This window comes from Telopea speciosissima, chromosome 2, assembly GCF_018873765.1.
Source record: "Telopea speciosissima isolate NSW1024214 ecotype Mountain lineage chromosome 2, Tspe_v1, whole genome shotgun sequence".
Classification (NCBI taxonomy): Eukaryota; Viridiplantae; Streptophyta; class Magnoliopsida; order Proteales; family Proteaceae; genus Telopea; species Telopea speciosissima.
In genome coordinates, this window is record NC_057917.1 from 6,331,204 (window position 1) to 6,351,532 (window position 20,329).

At 38.4% G+C, this 20,329-nt stretch overlaps 2 protein-coding genes across 9 annotated transcripts in view; one reads left to right on the forward strand and one right to left on the reverse strand.

The window, feature by feature from the left end:
• The window catches only part of LOC122651618 (SAC3 family protein A-like), a 55,416-nt gene extending 43,664 nt beyond the window's left edge, over positions 1-11,752 (forward strand). For all 8 annotated transcript variants that reach the window (XM_043845083.1, XM_043845079.1, XM_043845078.1 and 5 more), the window contains 7 exons: positions 176-670; positions 841-981; positions 1,250-1,309; positions 5,038-5,168; positions 10,837-10,970; positions 11,053-11,288; positions 11,396-11,752. In XM_043845083.1, the coding sequence (XP_043701018.1) occupies positions 176-670; positions 841-981; positions 1,250-1,309; positions 5,038-5,168; positions 10,837-10,970; positions 11,053-11,288; positions 11,396-11,494 (1,296 nt within the window). In that variant the 3' untranslated portion in view covers positions 11,495-11,752. The remainder of the gene's footprint in view (positions 1-175; positions 671-840; positions 982-1,249; positions 1,310-5,037; positions 5,169-10,836; positions 10,971-11,052; positions 11,289-11,395) is intronic.
• A 4,181-nt stretch (positions 11,753-15,933) lies between these two features.
• LOC122651487 (ABC transporter G family member 6) lies at positions 15,934-18,254 on the reverse strand. The gene has a single exon (XM_043844878.1). The coding sequence runs from the start codon at positions 18,228-18,230 to the stop codon at positions 15,975-15,977; it is 2,256 nt and encodes a 751-aa protein (XP_043700813.1). The 5' UTR covers positions 18,231-18,254; the 3' UTR covers positions 15,934-15,974.
• Positions 18,255-20,329: the final 2,075 nt, after the last annotated feature.

Consider the following 20,329-nt stretch of genomic DNA (forward strand, 5'->3'; position numbering starts at 1 on the left):
CACTGATCTATATCGGATAAACTGGAGCAGAATTGGCAATCCTTGGAAACATGTTCATGAGAACTGTTTCTAGACAACCATTCTGCATTGTGTCTGTACTGGCTTTTGTTTATTGGGAAGTTAATGACTTAATTGAGATAAATAAGTGAGTCTAATTCAAATTAACTCTTTGCAGTTGTCTAGTGGAAAATGTGAGAGCATAGACGATGGTTGGAATAATTCCAATCTCCCTCCATTGCAACATCAAACTCCAGGTAAAAATGTTCAAAGGCCAGTTAAGAAACAGCGGCTTAGTGATAACTTCGGTACTGCTGAAAACGGTGGTGGTTCCAGCGATAGTGATAAAGAACAGGGTTTGACAGCATATTATTCAAGTGCAATAACTTTAGCGAATTCACCAGAGGAAAGAAAAAAACGTGAAAATCGTTCTAAACGATTTGACAAGGCACACGGACATCAAGCAGGAGTCAAGCACTTTCAGCAAAAGGCTGTTGGAGTTGGAAGTTTGTATTCTAGAAGGGCTAGTGTTCTGGAGCTTAGCAGAAGCTATAACGATGGTGGCAGCAGGGCTGTAGAAGATATTGATTGGGATGCCTTTACTGTCAAAGGAACCTGCCAGGAAATTGAGAAGCGCTATTTGCGCCTTACTTCTGCACCTGACCCTGCCACTGTAATTAACTCCTGTTTCATTCCAACATATCCACTTTGAACCTGTAGATATTTTGAGTTAGAATTCTTTTGATGTGATTATAGATTCCATGCTTGTGCTCTATGGCATCCCGAGTTTAGTCAGTATGCTTAGACTGTTGTGTGGAATGAAAACATTGAATTTCCTTACAGGTTAGGCCGGAAGAGGTGTTAGAAAAAGCTCTCGTAATGGTTCTAAGTTCTCAAAAGAACTATCTTTACAAATGTGATCAGTTGAAATCAATTCGTCAGGATTTGACTGTACAGAGGATACATAATGAACTAACCGTCAAGGTATATTCCGTTACCTTTGTTCTTCCTAGTATAGTTTTTCCTGGATATATCGAATTTTGGGATTTCCTGTCCCAAAGATTTGTTTGTCCATCAATTCTGTTGGATTTAATTGTAAGTTCTCTCTCTCTTGCCGTTGATTTATGATTATATCTTGTGAAGTCCATTTAGCCTTATGGTAGATACCGCCTGTTTTGAAGAATGACTTTCCATTTACCTATAGACACTCTTTTTGAGGTTGTATGATGTGTTTCATGCTATCTTCTTTCAGGTGTATGAAACTCATGCACGATTGGCACTAGAAGCTGGGGATCTGCCAGAATATAATCAGGTTTGTATGTTCATGACTGTGATTGGACAAATTTTTCTTTATAGGTGGGTGGGTAGGTGGGTTTTTGAGGTGTTGTCGCATGCTTCTTTAATGTAGTTCAAGGTTCTATTAAGGAGTCTAGAAGAAAGAACTACAACCAGGATCACTATAGAAATCGGTAGAATCAGGTTATGGACAGAATTTCTGAAAATAAGAAAAGTATCCAATGATTAGATCTGGATGTTATTCTGGTCGAGTTAGAGCTTAACCAAAAGAGCTATCGGTGTATGTAATATTCTTGAAAATCAGAGATCTAAAACTAGATGAAACCCAACTAGCTTAAAATTCAAGGTACAAGCAAGAACTGAGAAAGTTGTGCAGGTGACGCAGTTGCCTTAGCCTGGCTGGACGGACATGACCCACTTTGGAGGCCCAAACTAAGGACTGGTTCTAAACCGGTTTTCTGGTCTGGCAAGGGCTGGTAGTACTTACGATGCAATCTTTTATTTTATTTTGAATGGGTAGATTATGTAGGTTTTTCTTTGGTAGTTTCCTTTTCTTAGATATGACTTATTTTGGTAGTTTCCTCTTTGAGTTGTTTCCATTTTAGTTAGGTTACTATTTCTATGCAAGAGTCTTCTCTATTTATTCCTTTTAATACGTAGGAGAACAGAGATTTGAAGAATGAATAGAGTTTGAGTTATGATTGCCTGCGTGGCTTTGGTATTGTGCGATCCTTCTCCCCTCCTTATGTTATTCTTCTCTCTCCCCCCCACCCCTGCAACTCCGATTCATCCCAGGTTTCCTCCTCCTCCTAACCGGCCCTCCACCAATTTGTTATCAGAGCCGAAGTTCCCTTATCCCTCCCTGTCATTCTCTCTCATCCCATTCTTCTTCGTTGTCCCCTTTCTTCCTCGCTGTAACAACGATCCAAAAAAAAAAGAGTCGACTCTGTGGAAACGAAAGTCGGTAAAAAAAAAAGGAAGACCCGCTCCTTCCATCGATTCCAGCGACCCACCCCATGCCTGCGATTCCCACCAACAAACCCCAATCCCATCTCTTTCGATTCCCTTACCAAAACCCCCAACCCACCATCCCCTTCTTGGTTCTGCCAGAACCCAAAAGAAAAAACAGAGAGCGAGAGAACTGAGAACCAAAAAAAGGAATAAGAATTGTACCTGATTTCAGCAGCTGTGGTTCGAACTCCATCTTCAGCGTGCATCACTGGTTGTTGAAGTTTCCACTGCTGGCTTGATTCGAGCTCCTTGGTTGCAGCTCGCAGCACTTCTCCCACCATCTCCTCTCTGGTACAGCTCTCTGGTTCGGCAGAATCAGACTCCAAGTAGGAGACTGAAAGCGGTAACCTTTAACCCACGATTTCTTTTTCAAACCCATTATTCCTATATTAACCCCCTCCTTACATCTTATTTAACTATTTAAGTATTCACCCTTTTACCATTTTTCCAGAATTTCCCCTTTCATCTACACCTTTTCTAATTCATCCTTTTTTATTTTTTATCATCTTCTAAGTTGACCCTCCCACCCGTTTGGTGCCTTGTGATTCTTATTTAAACTTCTAATATTACAGTATTGCCATTCTATTAGGAAGATGATCAATTTACTGTGTTGTCATTCATCTTTGAGTGTTTTCCTACTTACCTTCACCATGGTAGCCAACAGTGAGATCCTTCAACAACTCAACTCCTATAAGGGTGAAACCAAAGCAAAATTTGACACTCTCACCATAGTTATCAAGGTCCAGGCTCCTTGGTGACTGCCAGTAGTGTCAAACAAAACAGGCAGGGAAGAAGGAAAAAGGACGAAAAATAAGAGGAAAGAAGGGAGAGGAACTGATGTAGATCAAAGTTCCATGTGTAGCCGCAGGAACAAGGCCCCAAAACCATCCCAGTAATGTTATGGAATTTTCAACTGCTGTGGGAGGCAGACTGGTCTGATATTGTGGCAGGTTTGTGTTGGTTCGATGGAGCATCTCTATCAAAACCATGGACGTGTTTTTTTTTTTTTTTTAAGCAGGGGAGAATTGATGCAGAAAAGTCTCCTAGTGGGCTTATTTTAATGGAAATAAGCCTTGGATTGGGTTATGTATGCAATGGGCTTTTGATTCTATGTGTTTACTTTGTAACTGGCCAATTTAATGAACCTAAAATATGGGTAGAAAGTAGGAAAATGGGATTTTACTTCATTAGTCTAATTAGAGTCCTGTTTTGAGTCTGTTTCTTTCATTATTTTAGTTTCCTAGGCAGTTTATGTTACTTTATTAGTTTAGGATTGTGTTAGGTCTTTCCTTTTTAGTGTTTGAGTCTATTGTTGAGTCTTCTATGTAAGTTTATAAGGGGCTACGGCCTTGTACATGAATTTGATTAATGAGATTGAGGAAAAAAAAACATAGCTTTGTGCTTTGCTTTGTGGGAGAGTATGGTGAGATGCTATTGATGGGTGTCCAAAATACGGTGAGAGACCCGGGAGAGAGTGGGATACTTGATCAAATCCTATTCATTCTCTATTTTCTATTTTCTTCTTTGTTTCTATTTCCAATGATTTCATTGTGTGATCTGCTACAAGTTCTTCAATTGTTGCCCAGTTTTTTGAAGACCAAATCAGCATTGAACTTGTTCAAGAAGATCCTGCCTGGGGCTAGGTCCTTAGTGATCCAACTCTACATTAGGAATTGTACCAGAAGAAAAGGGGAAGAATAGGATACCCCAGCCAATCCTCAAGCCACACAGGCTTCAACCAAAACAAAATTCAATTCATTCCTTTCTAATTCCATCTTTGATTGGTTACTCATATACAAAGAGAGAACTCCAAACAGAAAATAGAATCTAACTCTATTTGGGATAATACCTCTACAAAGAAACCAAATACAATAATGACTTTACGACATATCTTACTTCTATCAAAATAAAACAGACTAGAATAAAATAGAAGATTACAATATTAATCCCTAAATATCCTACTGAACGAAAACCATAGTTGGACCCAGTTCGTCTTGATATGGGCTCCAAACGGGTTCATACCAGTCCAAGGTAGCGCTACTGCATTAGACTCCCCAATAATTTCTTTCTTCTTCTTTTTAAATAAAACCATCTCAATCAATATATCATTCTCTTAAACCATTAATGAATGTCATGTAGCTATGCTTCCTCTTAGTATTACCCTATGATCTTCGTATGTTGATTTCTTTGCCCTTTTCGGAGACGAATTTTTTTAATGTGGATCCTATTCTTTAAAACGTCAGTATTTGGTCCTCTTTTACTGAAGTCTATCATTGCTATAACAATATCATATGCATTGCAGATTTTAAAACCAAATTCCCTGCCTCATTCTGCCATGTTCCCTTAATCTCCATTTAGGCCCCAGGGATGCCCTGGTTCATCTATTATTACACTTGGGCACTATAATGCAATTTAGCTGTTCCCGGGAAAGTCCCTATCATGATGTAATAAATTATTACCAGATTCCTGTTTGAAAGGTTTGGCTAAATGTTTTACAATGGTGGAAATGTGACGAGTCTGTCACATCCATCTTCTCCCATTGCTTTGGGTAGGCAGCACAAAAGCACCGGTTGAGTTACTGTTAAAATGAAAAAAATATGACTAAATCTATGGATCTTTAGTCAGCTAAGACAGAGAGAAATCAGATATATATGTTGCAGTGTTTTATGGTGAAGTTCTTTTATGCATTGCAGTCCTTTAGTTATAGAATTGACTCTACTCTGTTGTTTGCAGTGCCAATCACAGCTACAAAGCCTTTATGCAGAAGGAATCAAGGGATGTCATATGGAATTTTCTGCTTACAACTTACTTTGTGTTATATTGCACTCAAATGACAACAGATATCTTTTATCGTCGATGGCAAGGTTGTCGCATGCCTCTATAGATCTTTTTACATGATGTTGTTGAATTTGTAGCTCATTAATTTGCTGAATTACTTAGTGAAGGACGTCTGCTTTCAAGTTCCAATATTATGGCCTTATTATGTGGGAGCTAGGATGTCAGTCTTCTTCTACTAGGTGTAGTGCTCCATATTATTATTTTTTGAAAAACTCAATAGTATGACATCTATTGGTCACAGTGACTTTGATACTTATTAAGAATACATTTGAAAAAAAGTTAAGACATCGGTGGGTTGCCTGAAGTTTTTTTTTTATTATTTAAAAGAAAAAAAAAACTTGGACCAGAAAAATATATAGCTACTGAAAGTACTACTGCAATAATTATTTATATTAGAAACAACATTACATTTAAATACACAAATATGAATTGACTACCACACTTTGTTGTGATCTACTACATGTTTAAATTGTAGTGGCCGTCACCATAGTGGTCAAGGCGTCGCCTGGGCGTCCAGGTGGATTTTTTGGGATCTAGGCAACTGTCGCCTTAGTGGTATCAACCCAGGTTTGGCCCTTATAAGTAACTGTTTTTATATTTGTTATCATTGATTTAAGATATTCATAATTAAGCAAATACCCTCCTATTTGAATACAATAAAAATAGTTAAAAAATAAAATACCAAAAGGATAAAAAGTCAAACCCCCTAGTTCAAGAAAAAAAAAACTGGATTTTTTGGCAGTAGGTGAAATTTTCAACTTTTTAATGCTGTTTTTTTTTTCTTCTTAAATCTAAAAATTCCATAAATCTTCATATGGTAAAACATTGCTAAAAACCAAAAGAGCGGTAAAATATTCATTTGTTTTGATATCTTAAAAAAATATTTTCATTCAGAGTGATTTTGACAGCATTCACACACACCAAATAAGGTTTGACTGGAGCATAATTCCTTCAATATAAATTTGATTTAAGCAATCTTGAATTTATTGGAAAGCTGATTTTGTGCTCTACCTAATACAAAAAGTCTCATGTAAAAATAAAATCTTTTGACTAGTCAAACTTCTTAGATAACAAGAACATTTCTCTAAATCCAGAGCAGTTTAATTGCTTATAGATAAGATCATATTTTCTAAGAACAGTATAAACTAAATTTGAGACTAAGTATAATACCAGGACAATGACCAATTCCGAGAACAATATAAACCAAATGTATGTTTTGATTGTTTCAAACTTCCAATAGCTTGCTTCTTCAGTTTTGTTGTCTTCTAGTTCTATGATGATTTTTGTTGACTTCATGTGTCTTAATATTAATTTTTGATGACTTGATGTAACTTAATGTTGATTTTTGATGACTTGATGTGGATTAATGTTGATTTTTGATGACCTGATGTGGCTTAATGTTGATTTTTGATGACTTGATGTGGATTAATGTTGATTTTTGATGACCTGATGTGGCTTAATGATGATTTTTGATGACTTGATGTAGCTTAATGTTGATTTTTGATGATATAAGGTATATATTAGCATACTAAATAATGTTAGGAAAGAGGGGAAATGAAAAATTACACTTGGACCCCTTGGTTACCTAAGCGTGTAGTCACACCTCAACCGCTTTGGGTTGCCTTGCCGCCTTGACGACTATGCCTATCACATATTAGTTTGTAACATGACATAGTACCTGACATTAAAACCTTTAGCCAATCCATTTATCTATGAATCCTTCATTGTTTTGACCGGGTATTAGGTTGTTCACACGAAACAGGTGAAGTGATCCAACTAGAAGCCAATAACCAAGATCTGCTATGAACTGGTAACTTTAGCTAGGTCAAAATCGGGTTTTTAGGTCAAATCAGGGTTAGGGTTTGGTAGGACCTAGGATTTGATGGTAGGGATAGGTTATGTTGATGTAGGGGAGTCAATCAATGAAGGTTACGTTAAGTTTTAATGGTGGAAAGTGTGCTGGAATTGAATTGGCAGCAAGTTAGGGTTAGGTTTCTGGATTTTTGAAAAGAAGAAGATGAAGGAATCTAGGGTTCTTAATGGTCAGAAAGTAATGCTACTACGTTGTTAAGGGAAGAAATCAGATTGATGGAAGGGGAGGGAAAAGAGATGAGATCAATCTTCTTGGGAGGAAGAAGAGAGAAGAGAAGAAATCAGGTTTGGGATGTCAATCCCGTATGCATTGCTTAACAGAACCAAAACTCTTAGAAAACACTTATATTCTTTATTCAAAATCATCTCTAATTGGGATTTATTACATATATATAGACCTTCTAAAGTTCCTAATTTGACTCATAAAAGGACTCCGAGTCACTCTAAAAGACTCAATACAGTAAATAAACTAAAAACATAATTCTATCTAGCTGTTAAGTATCCTAATCTAACTCCAACACTCAATTAACTACTAATCCCTTGTACTAACATTATCCACACTTTATAGGCTTATAAATTAGGCTCATTACATCAATAAACCCAAAAATAAGAAGCCTAAGGTCTATAGAACCCAACCATGGGCCAAAATAAAGTCTTTTGAGGCCCAATTGATCCAAGTGGACAATCTTAGCTGTATCAGAAGGATTCAGCATTTCGAAAAAGAGATGAAGGTGTAGGCAGTGCATCCCCTAGAATCAGAGAGTGATGCACTCCATTTGCACTTTTGTTCTAGTGAGAAGTAGGCAAGGGCTCCTAATCCATCTACAAATGTAGTTAAAGAAGCTCGTCATAAGTGTTAGAATTTTGCTAAGCAACTAGGGATATAGGGACTAGTAGACGAGCGAAGACTCATAGGTCTACCAAAGACCCACTGGAAAGCTTTATACTTTAGCTTAGGCTCTCGTTGGCATAGTTTATATTTATATTTATGACCTATTTATGAATAATCAATTATGATAATAGGTTATGGGCTATTCATTTGGTTACTACAAGACATAATAGATTATATTGAAAAATAGGTTTGGTATATGTATAACAAAAGGCTTCCTTATATATTCTATTATATAATATTATAATATATATAGTAATATATATATTATATTATAAGATAATATATATTATATAATATGATGTATGTTTGGGGTGTCAATTGGTTGGTTTGGATTGGTTGCAGTTTGGTTTAACCAGTTTCGATGCGAGAATGAGTGTGTGCAAAACATGATCCAATAAGGATGCATTGGTTTCAGTTCAGTTTCGTTTGGGTTTGGTTTCGTATCGGTTTATTATCGGGTTGGTTTCAGTTTACCATGTAAATATATTTAAAATCGTGAAGAAAAATGTATTTTTAATGAATTTCGAGCTGGTATCAGTTTCTTATCGGGTTATATCGATTTTGGTCCGATTTTTTAAGTCCAGTTCAGTGTTTTATTGGCTTCAGTGCGTTCTGGTTTGGGTGGGAATTTATCAGATAAAGATAAACAATGATAGGAATTGGGTGGGAATTTATCAGCTAAAGATATGAGGGATGAAATTACAATATCTAATAAATTCAGTGACAGAAGAATATCTATTAAAGTCATTTTCAAGGAATTGGGTGGGAATATATCAGATAAAGATCTAATAGATGAAATTACAATTTCAAGAGATCGAAATAAAGAAGAGGGGAGAGGGTTTATACAGAACTATTTTGAGACCTAAAAGGTAAAGTTTAGCGTTAATTAGAGATGAGTTCATAAAGGCAATGTTTTTTGTTTTTTGTTTTTTTTTTTTTGGGGGGGGGGGGGGTTTGTTTGGGAAGAGACAAAGAACAGTGGTATTTTGAAAATGAAATGGCAAGGTTGCTTTGAAAGTGTGGAAAAAGGGATCTTTGGAGAATCTTTCAGCAAAGCAGTATTTTCGAGAGACACTCAGCCCTTCGAGTTTGAACTGTGTAAGGTTTACGTTATATATTGTGGATACACATGGATATGTCTAGGTATGCGTCAAAACACATTAAATGCATATACAACTAATAGATTCATCCATAACACCAATTTCAGTTCATGGTAGAGCTACTAGGTTGATTCCCAAATTATAAATAACACCCTTATATTCAGACTAAATCAATGTAATGCTCTGTACACGGAGCATTGATTTTTGGTTAAACAAGTACCAAGTTCCAACATGAATGTCTTGAATTTTTTCAAATATTATAGAAGTTTTTTGAAGTTTCGGGACAGCACACATCGTTTGTGCCTTGTGGAAATTAAAAACCATTGGATATCTGGGAATTGTCTGGATTGCCCACTTGCCAATTTTCAGATTTAGATTTAGTCCTATATCCTCCCATGCATTCATATTTTCCCCTATATTTTCCAGCCGTCCCAATATTGGCATGTGACCTCTTCCAGTCGTTGATTTTGAATGCTTTATTTTGCTAGTTGGCCAATCCCGTTAGGGCTGAAACTCGATATTACCAGGATACCTTGGGGTCTACCTACCTACAAAATTTGGGGACCCATCTAAGCTACCACCGGGCAGATATTTGGACAGTCCACAAAAACCTTTTGGGCTGGCTGTTCAGAATACTCTTCAAGTTTTTTTGTTAATAGAAAATTACAGATATCCATGGATCTTTTATTGCATCAACAGTTATGCAACAAAATATTCAATACAATAATTGTGTATATTTTCTTTAATAGTACTAAAAACATATATGAATCATACATCTATTAAAAAAAACTTTCATATAGTTCTAATATAATAACAGTCACTTGGACAATGGTCTCTAATTTTTTGGTTTTAGAAAATTAATTAACTTTCATTAATGACTACAGATATCTGTTGATCTTATAGGAGCATCTATAGATTTGCTGTGTTATTTCATATGCAGTTTGTTGTCTATATCAAAATCAGAAATAGAGTTGCAACTTTTGGGTTTTTCTTAAGAATATAACAAATTATAAATTATAATTTTTTCTCTGAAAATTTAGGTACCATCTCCATTGAAATCCTAAGATCTTCATATATTATTAATCCACCCCTTGAATGTTAGTCTTTTATGATTAATATATTTTCTTTTTAACTAAAATTTAAACTAGGCCTTTATCTATGAATATTCAACATAGATCATGAATTACACCGACTAAAAAAAACGTTGTTTCAAACTTATTTTCTTATTAGGTCATTGAAATCCAACATAGGCTTTGAGGGAAAAAAACTTAAAACAATAGAAGGAAAAAATATTTTTAAAAAAATGCTTAAAAGCTTTTAATCCACAAATTGGTTTTCTTGGATTCACTAAAGTGAAGATTTCTTTTCACATCTTTGTTTTTAATTTTCACTTTTTGTAAAGTCCCTTAACAGTTTAACCTTAAAAAATGACTGAAAGCATCAATTCTAAGAAAATGGACCCAAAAAGAGAATGAAATGGAAAATCAAAGAGCGGAGAGTTTCCTTGAAATATCTTGATTTATTGTTTTCAAGATTGATGTCAAATCCTCCTTTTGCCGCCAGATTTAGGTTTGTCATTTATGTGTAGGAAGAGTTGGGAATTACTGGCTTTCGAAGAGCAATGGTTCAAATGTGTTTTTATTCTCCAAATTCTAACTCTACTTGTACTTTTGACTCACAAAACTGCTACGCCATGGAGGTTACCATGTTAATTTATAGGTTGATTTGCTAGTTCACTGACTTCAAATTTCATCTCATTACAGTTTCATTTTACGACTCAAATGAATGCCACTGTACTTAGTCTCCTTGTACTTTATATTTCTCTGCCAGATTATCAGATGAAGCGAAAATGGATGAAGCTGTCAAGCATGCTCTTGCGGTCCGTGCAGCTGTTACGTCGGGGAACTATGTCCTGTTCTTCAGACTGTACAAGATGGCTCCCAACTTGAACACCTGCCTTATGGGTGTGTATATGTCACCAATTTAGTGCATACCAATCATATGTGTATACCCACATAATATTAACGTAGTCTTATCACTCGACAGATCTGTATGTGGAGAAGATGCGGTTTGAGGGGGTGAAATGCATGTCTCGTTCTTATCGCCCTACACTTCCTGTTGTATACATTGCTCAGGTCCTAGGCTTCACTAATGTCTTGCCAACAACAGAAGGAAATGAAGAAAAATACGTGGATGGATTGGAGGAATGTGAGGACTGGTTAAGGGCACATGGAGCATGCCTCATCAAGGATAACAGCCAAGAGATGCAGCTCGACACAAAGGTAGGCACAAATTCTGGTTCTGCGCATTGGCCAAATGTTTCTGAAGTGTGCTTCATGGGTGGTCCTATTTATTACTTTTTTAACTCTCTGGTGCATTTTATTTTCAGGCTTCCTCTTCCAGCCTTTACATGCCAGAACCTGAAGATGCCGTTGCCCATGGGGATACAAATCTTGCCGTTATTGATTTTCTGACACGAACATCATGAAGGCGATTTTTGGTTGTAAACTATTGTATTTTGTTTTTACCCTTGTATCTCTAACATTTTGCCTAGGCCCACTGGTGTTAATGTAAGTAGAAATCCAGAAGGCTTGGTGAAGCAATGGATGAGAACAGATGAGAGTTTGCTTCCCAGGGTTATTTGGGAGTGGTCTTGTCAGCCATAATACCTGTAATATTTTGGAGGGTATGGATGGGATGTATGAAATGAGAAGAGCCGAATGAAATGGAGGGAGATTTGTTCTTGAAAACTGGTGCTGCGTCAATGTTGAGTCTCTTTCAGATTGGTTTTTTCTCTACCTTCACTTGTGTATAAAAGAAGGCGCTACAGGGTGATTTTCCAATTACCTGACTTCTTTCACAGCATCAACATTTTCTGTAGAGAATTGGAGACCTGATATGAAATGGTAAAAGGCCCAAGTCTGTATGGAGCTTCATGTTTGATAACAATAGAATTTCAGTAACTAACTGCCAGACCAGAATGGAGGAAAGAAGAAAGAGAACCTAGACAAGCAAGCTAGACAGGAATTCTTAGAGATTTTGAACAGTTTTTTTGTGTTCTGGACCTACAATTCGGTCATTCTGATCATCATCTAATGTTTGGGAAAATTATTAGAACGTTGCATGAATCAAATTTTGATGACTTATATCAGCCATATGAGCAGGGAATTCATACTTCAGGTTTTTTTTTTTTTTTTTTAAATGGAAGAAAGGAAAGGAAATTTCATAAACTGACGTACGTTCATATGAGCCATCCATCTACTGTGAAGGAAACATTTTAATACCCCAATTGGATAAAATTACCATAGCGACCTTCCCAAGTCCCATTAAGTCCATGATTACTCTACTCCTCCCCCTTAGACTGACGTACAATGACCTTCTTTCCTGGAGTCATACATGCTATGATAAATTCTACCCAAAAAAAATAACATATGATAAATCTAAAATCACATTTAGAACAAAAAAAAGAGAAGATTAGTTACAATTGTCACCAATGTTGCTATTTATCCAAACGTTATTAACCACATTTTAAACTTTAGAATCTAATAATTTCTCTTTGTATTGGCATGCATTGCATGTATATTCAAATTTTTTATTTTTTATTTTGTTGAAAATTATGTGTATATCCATGCATCTATACTAATACTCTAGACATTATTGTACACTCTCTTAACTTTGCATGAAAACAAATTATTTAAATTAAGGAAGAATGTTCTCTGTGTCGTAGCGTAGGCTGCACCCAGGCACATGGGCCTGCCACTTAGGGAGGCAGGGTGGTCATTACGCCCACCCCCATTTGTTTGGGCGCTGCGGCACAGAGAACAACGCTCCTTAAATTGGATGACGTAGATTTATGTTGTGATTTTGAAAAACCTTACATTCTATCATTATATGCATAATAACCAAAAAAAAAAAAACATGCTATGCGTGTCGAATTGCTGTATCTGCTTCGAAAATTGTCGTGCTCCGACTTTACTTATGGCAACCCAAATGAGATTTCCCCCAACTCGATGGATCGAACAATTTGAAGGAGTATTTATATGTTTTACATGACTTCTTGTAAAATGTGAAATTTGGGGATTTTCGAATTAGGGTTTCTGGGTAAGACCTACCGTTTTGGGTGTTTCTTGTGAGATCTCAATTTGTATCTTCTTTCATTTATATTTTCAGCTTCGTCTGTAGACATAGCATACATCACATTGGTGTGTGAACAACGTTAAATCTTTGTGTCATATTTGTTCTGTTTTGTTTTTATTCGTGTTTAGTAATGCTTGTTTTAACAAAAAAAACATATACATCAAAATCAAAATCTTTCACATTTGGGTGTAAAAAGTTCCAATTGATTGATTGGTAATCCATTTGAATTACATATGTGACGGATCATCCACAGCCACCACCACACCATAACGCGACCAAAATAAGTAAATAATTTATCAACAATTTGTTGTTGAGGAAGGAATGGAGGATGAGGACGATGAACATTTGATTTAAGGCCAAATGCTGAGCTTCTCTTTCTGGTACTTCACATAGATCGCCGTCAGGGCTGCAACAGTATAGATTTGAATGAAGACGACAGCCGGCGTATAGTATCTGATGAGGCTCTTACCGGAACCCAGTTCCACCAGCAGCAGCGCCGCCAGACCCAGAACCGCCACTCTCCCATTCAGCTTCTCCGTGTAAGGGCTGAACCCAAACTCCACCTTTATACCCTCCGACACTGCCTCTTTCAGCGGCACCGGCGGAAGAAACACTACGCTACTTCTGCTGCCACCGCCCTTCTTCGATTATTGGTACCGAAGTGAGTGTGAAAGAAGCAGAAGTAGAAGGATGAGGAGTAAATAATGGCTTTGTTGATGATGATGAGGATGCCATTGTCATTTTCATTTTGCTTCTCCTCTCTGATTGGAGATGGAGAATGGAGAATGGAGAATGGAGAATGGAGACTGTCCTTGGCAGGGGGAAAAATCATTTCTATCTTATCCTGGGCCCAGACAGAGTGGACTTGTGGTACTGGATGTTCCAGGTACGTGGGCAGGTATTGATGCACTTTTGCAAATCCGGAATTGGATAGGTGAATTGGTCGATTCACGGATCGATATCGGACGATTCAACTATTCTTGATTCGGATTGATCTGATATGACCGATTCATGCCAAGAAATCCCAAAATCGATGAGTTTTCAGATATGTGGGCTGATGCTAGGGTTCTTGAGACTGATTCTGGTTGATTCTAATCCGATTCGAATTGAAATCAATAAAGACTGATTCAATCTTCCAAATTAAGTGTTTTAAAACGTTATTTGCTATGTTTAACAAAAAAAAAACAAACATTATTTGCTACCGTATCGAGGCAGTACCCCTTCATTAAGAGGTATTCTTCACCGTGAGCATTTTCAAACTGTCATCAATCTCACTGATAGCCATTATTGCACTTGGATGGGCATGGGAAAACAGTGAAAGGCATTCGATCTCTAATGTATGTTTTCTTCTTCTTCTTCTTTCTTTCTTTCTTTTTTTTTCTTCTTCTTTTTTTTTTTTTTTTTTGAGTAAATTTCTCTAACCTTTCTAACAAACTTGCATATGGTTGATGTATTGCCTTTCATCATTTTTGTAATGGTTGAAAAGCAATAAGTTTTAAAATTCTTTGATGGATGTAACCACAAAGTGAAAAAGCTTGAGGCATCATGCAGCATATGGTTGATGTAGGTGTTGAAATTTGACGTACATCCATGCTAATTGAGTGGTTCTTTGGTCTCCTATCCATCCAACAGTTGAATGCCTCTACACAGCTGTCCACACTTGGCTCTAATAAGGGGCCAGCTCGATCTCTGGTGGTTGATGATAGCATGGATTTGGGGTTAAGAAATGCAAGCATGATGTGTGAAATCTTATTCACAAAATGGGTTAAAGCTTGTTGGAATACTAGAGAACTAGTGCACGTATGAGCAAAATAGATTTGGAAATTTGAAGTAGGGAGTGATGTTCACCTAGATGGGTTGAAGTTTTGCTAAAATGAGTAGCAGCAAGAAGTAGATGGGAGAGACATTCGCTAGAGGTGAAGTTGCAGTCACCGGAGTGATTACTTCTTAGCCAATGATGGATTGAGAGAAGTTTTAGTTGCCGCTTCTTCTTCTTCAACCGCTCTCCCCTCTCCTCTGCTCATTTGAAATGGCGTGAATGGTGTGGATAATGAAAGAAAGACCAAGTTTAGGTTGTTTATAAGTAAGGGTATTATGGTCATAGTATTTTTTTAGTAACATTGTTAACGGACTGGGGTTAAGTGATACAAAGTTTATAATATAGGGGAGGTTTGAGTAATTGTCCTAAACGCAAGTGAGATTTATGTATTTGTCAAAAAGGTCAGGGGGAGTTTGAATAATTATCAGAAATGCCATTCGGTTGCTATAATGACCGCCACAACCCTTAGAAAGACGGAAATGATCCAAGTGTGCGGTGGTCATTTCACACACCGTTATGTTTGGGCGCAGGAACGGCATGCGCTGTGTGACGAGGTGGCAATCTCTTTCTCTTTCTTTAATGAATCATAAATTTGTCATTCTGGGTATTTTAATCAATTCAAAATAAGATTGCAACTTTTGTAACCTACGTTACAACTTACAACTACCATCTTTTCCCTTAAATTATCAAATTACAGCTTGAGCAAATACTATTACAGTATTACGCAATTAAAACAAAAAAAAAAAAAAAATTGGTAGATATTACCCAATATTAAGGTTAAAAAAAACCAAGGACCTCGGGTGTAAAGCAGTGAAGAAGTCCATATTTAACTTGCAACCAACCCAAACAACCCATGACCCAACCCTAACATTCCAACCCCAAATATTCCCAAGAAATAATAATTAAAAAAAAAAATAAAAAAAATTCCCGCCAAGCAACAAGCAGTTGGCAGTTCTGAATTTCTGATTCCTTCCCGCCACCAACTAACCAATTAACTGTCGTTCTCTACATTCTACCTCCTCTTGTTCTTGCTTCCCAACAACAACGAAAAGTAAAATAGAATTCTAAAGAAAAAACCCCAAGCAATTGTTATCCACAAACAATTCCACTTGCTTAGATCCGTCACACCTTGCTGCATCAATATATCCGCTCCCGTAGTGACACAAGTGGTGCTGGTTATGTTCACCCCAAGCGAACTACTCAAAGTCTTCAACAACTTCACCTTCATCGCCGTCGGAACCACCTCCAACGGCGTATTATCAAACATCTGAACTCCCCTCACGAAACATTTTGTCGAATCATCAAACTCGTTCTGCAAAACCCCTTCGTACGGATACTTCACCAACGATATGTAATGGAACCATAACCAATAAACTGGAATCCGATCTCTGGTTATGAAAAAGCCACTAAAGAGCAGAAAATAAGCCAATATCGCCACAACCACAGTGTAACCCAACATCACGTGTGAAACCACACCGGAGAGAAACGTCACGAACGAGCTCCCTGCCCAAAACGCTGCCATTATAGTTCCAAAAAAGAAGAAAAACCCTTTTGCGCCGCCGTCAAGACCCACCGCCCAGAATGTCGTTGCGGCGAACGCAAACGATAAGAAGATCAGCGAGGGTATAACGACGATGGAATGCGAGAGGACGTAGGAGGAGCGGCGATAAGCATTGTAAGCTGTCTCTCTCATGAAAACGTATCGTTCTTGCAGGAAAACAGGGAGTGCATCAGCGCAGGTGTAGAATATCGTCGACATTGCGAATGCGAAAAACCCTAATCGTTCTTGAATTCCTTTTGGAGAGTTGTCGAGGTGATAGAACATGGTTGCCAAGATAAAACCTGTTACCAAGATCGCTCCTAATCGGATCCCGAACAATTCCGGCATTCTTCTTGTGTTCGTTACGGATCGCCTGGACAGAACCGCGACTTCAACCCAGAACGGATTCGCGAATGTTGAAACCGTGGATGTAGGGTTGGAATCGTTGTTGGTAGTTCCGGAAACAAGTTTCCCCCTTGAAATGCTTGCGCTTATAGCGTCTTTCAGGGATAACAATCCCTGTCGATCGGGATCGTCGTTCCGAGGAAGATTCCGATTCGACTTGTTGAATTCGACTAACGCCTTGGTTCCTCCAGGTGATCCTTCGAGTTCGCGGATCAGATCGAGTGCGAACTCGGTCCGGTTCTCGTTTTCGGGGATCGGATGCCCAAATTCGGCGAAGAATGGGGGGAGACTTGAAGGGGACCCACTGTAGACTGTTTGACCGCGTGACAAGAAGATCATACGGTCTAACAATCCAATGATTCGGTAGCTGGGTTGATGTATCGACATGATCACGATGCTTCCGCTCTGAGCGATTCGTTGTAGAACCTTCACCACCATGAACGCACTCGTTGAGTCTAACCCGGAAGTTGGCTCGTCCAGGAATAATATGATTGGATCATGAATTATATCTGTTCCGATAGAAACACGGCGACGTTCTCCACCGGAGACACCTCTATGACCTTCATCGCCGATCACCGTCTTCGCAGCGTTTCTCAAACCGAGTTGATCGATTAAAGCTTGAACCCTAGCTTTCTTCTTGGACTTGGAAAGTGATCGAGGAAGCCTGAACTCGGCCGAGAACATGAGCGTCTCCTCCACCGTCAGCATAGGGAAGAGCAAATCGTCTTGCATGACGTAAGCAGAGATAACCTTCAGAAGCCGAGACTCTAAAGGTTCGCCGTTCAACGTGGTTGATCCTTTCAAGCTTCCCTTAGCGATCCGATTCGCAAGTGCATCGATCAATGTTGATTTCCCTGAACCACTGGCTCCAAGAACGGCCAAGATTTCGCCGTCTCTTGCTTCGCCGGAGATGTCGTTTAAGAGGATTTTAGTGTTGGAGTAGTTGTTGTTCTCACTCTGTTCCACTGGATCAGCGGAGGCTCCAAGCCTATTGTTTTTCCAACGAAAACAAGTCGGGAAACTCATTTTCCGGCGAGTTTTGACGCTGTAAGTGAGATTAGTGAAGGAAAGAACGAAAGGAAGAGGAAGCGATCTGGGTTCGGAGTCCTCCATCTCGAGTACCTGGTGGGTCGGAGTGTCGTCGCCATTTGCGTCTCCAACTCGCTTTAAGAGCTCGCCAAGCGTGGGACATGCACCATTATTGGGGTTGCAAGATAGACTCTCCACCTCCATGGGTTGTCGCCGATCAAAAAACGTGAGTGGTTGGTTGTCGAGGAAGAACCTCGGAGGTTTAAAACTATAATCGGTACCGACTCGTGCCATGAGAACAGAGCTTGTTTCTCTGAAACAGGGGATGAACTGTGTGACTAGAAAGAGAGAAAGCAAGAAATGGGCAACTCTCAAAGGCAGTTAGTTACCACTTGGAAGCTGTGAAGTGAGAAGCAAGCACGGAAGAACATCCACAGTGCCGTCACAGAGTCCCTTCTCGAGGAGAGCCACTGATGGGTAGGTGAGAAGTTGTAAGATTTTACATCTATTAATGTCGAGTGTCTTCCTCTGCCTCTTCCTCTACACTTCCTTGAGTTGAGTCTTTAAAGCTACTCTTAACCTCTTCTCTGGCCTCATTTCTATATATAGTAGAGCCTTAATATGTTCTTAATCTAAATTTGGAGTAATTTGGATTGGGGTTGGGTGGTGAGCTGCACCTCCTAATCTATTGTGTTTTCTTCACGAAATCACTCTTTTCAACACGCGGCAGGATTTGATTGGTGAAAACAGTTCATTTAATAATTTTCTATCAGAATTTTCGGTTTTTATATCTGGGGTTAATGGAATTAGGTGTGAGTGTTGTTTATCTACTCGGACCAAATTGGCCATGCCTAAGTCACATGCAATCACTGTTACTAAAGTGGGAATCGGATTATGAGCGATTCGGAGGTGATTCATGAGTATGGATCATCTACCTAGCTGCTAGCTGGGGTCAGGTGAAGTGATGTGGGGAGCATGGTTTGAGGAATCGGTATTGGTTGGCTGATTCTTGGTTGATTCCATATTGGTGGATCGGTACGGATAAGGATAGACATATTAAAAAACAATTTTTCAAAGGAAACAGGGCCAATCCGAACTGATATGGATTGATATCGGCCAAGACCAACTTTGATTACTTGAACCCTGGTGGGGAGGGCTAATGAAATGGAATCATCATCTACCTCTGTTCTCTGTGTCAGATGGGATGAAGAATCCATACTAGTTTTGACTGATTTTAGGGTTTTTTTGTTTTTGTTTTTTGGATTAAGAGCTTGTATAATAGAGGGGGGGGGGGGGGATTGGGGATGGGGATAGGCCCCAAGGTGGTTTAAACTCATGACCTCTTATTTGAAGAGTTGGTCTTTTGTCAACGATTTAAGGGTTTTTTGTATAGGATCGTTAGGTTCTCAGATTTGAGAGGTCGATTCTAGGGTTTTTGAGATTGATTCCAATTGATTTGGATTGGAATCGGTTAATGATCTGACTCGACACTAATCGATTCAATCCCCGATTCCAATTTTCATAACCGTCCATGCAACCCAAAAAGAAAGTCTAAAATGGGCTCATTCCATCATCATGTAATCCGATGATCGAACAGTTACCATGTCACTGGATTATGGGGTGTGGGAGTAGTGTTTGTATAGGATTCCAATCCAACGATTTTGAGAGTTTCTAGATGTTCATGAATCGAAACACAAAAAGAGTCGACCATTTGGGTATATGTAATTGTAGGTAAGGTAGATGCGTAAGTAGTTAAAATAGATGGGTTAACACGTACCAGAAATCGAGCTAACAAACAGGGAAAACGCCATGTATATCTCATGAGAAATGTCGGGGCACAATGGGTACCCGTGCACGAGGCTCTTGTCATTGTGGGGTCTGGGAAAGATCATAATGTATGTAAATAATTCAGTCGGGATAGTTGTTGAATCATACCACATAGTTCCGTAATAACAAAAGCTGCAAAAAAGATAGTAGTGATACTATTCAAAAGTACAATTTCATTATTGCTCATACGTAATCCTTTGTATATGTTGGGGTGGTCGGACACTAAGATGGAATAGGCCCGCTAATATGTCAAATGTCCCTGGTGTAATATGATGAAAGACTATTCTTCCCTTAACAAAAGGATCAAAACCTTCCACGTCCCATGCCGGATTTACTGGCTGTATTTTTTCGGATAGTCCATGAGGATCGCACATCCATATTCTAGGACCATACAAACCTGTTACATGAAATAAGTCAAACCCGAAGCAAACCACCCCTAAAAGAAATAAATGAATTCTGAAGATAGTTGCTAAAAAGCATAAGCCAGAAAACACAATATATTCCCCGACCATGCCTCCGTAACTTCAAATACCCCCAAATTTGAATAGTCCTCCCTCCCTCCCTCC

Coding starts and splice junctions, on each gene's coding strand:
- LOC122651487 (XM_043844878.1), bottom strand. CDS start 18,230: ATGGCACGAGTCGGTACCGATTATAGTTTTAAACCTCCGAGGTTCTTC.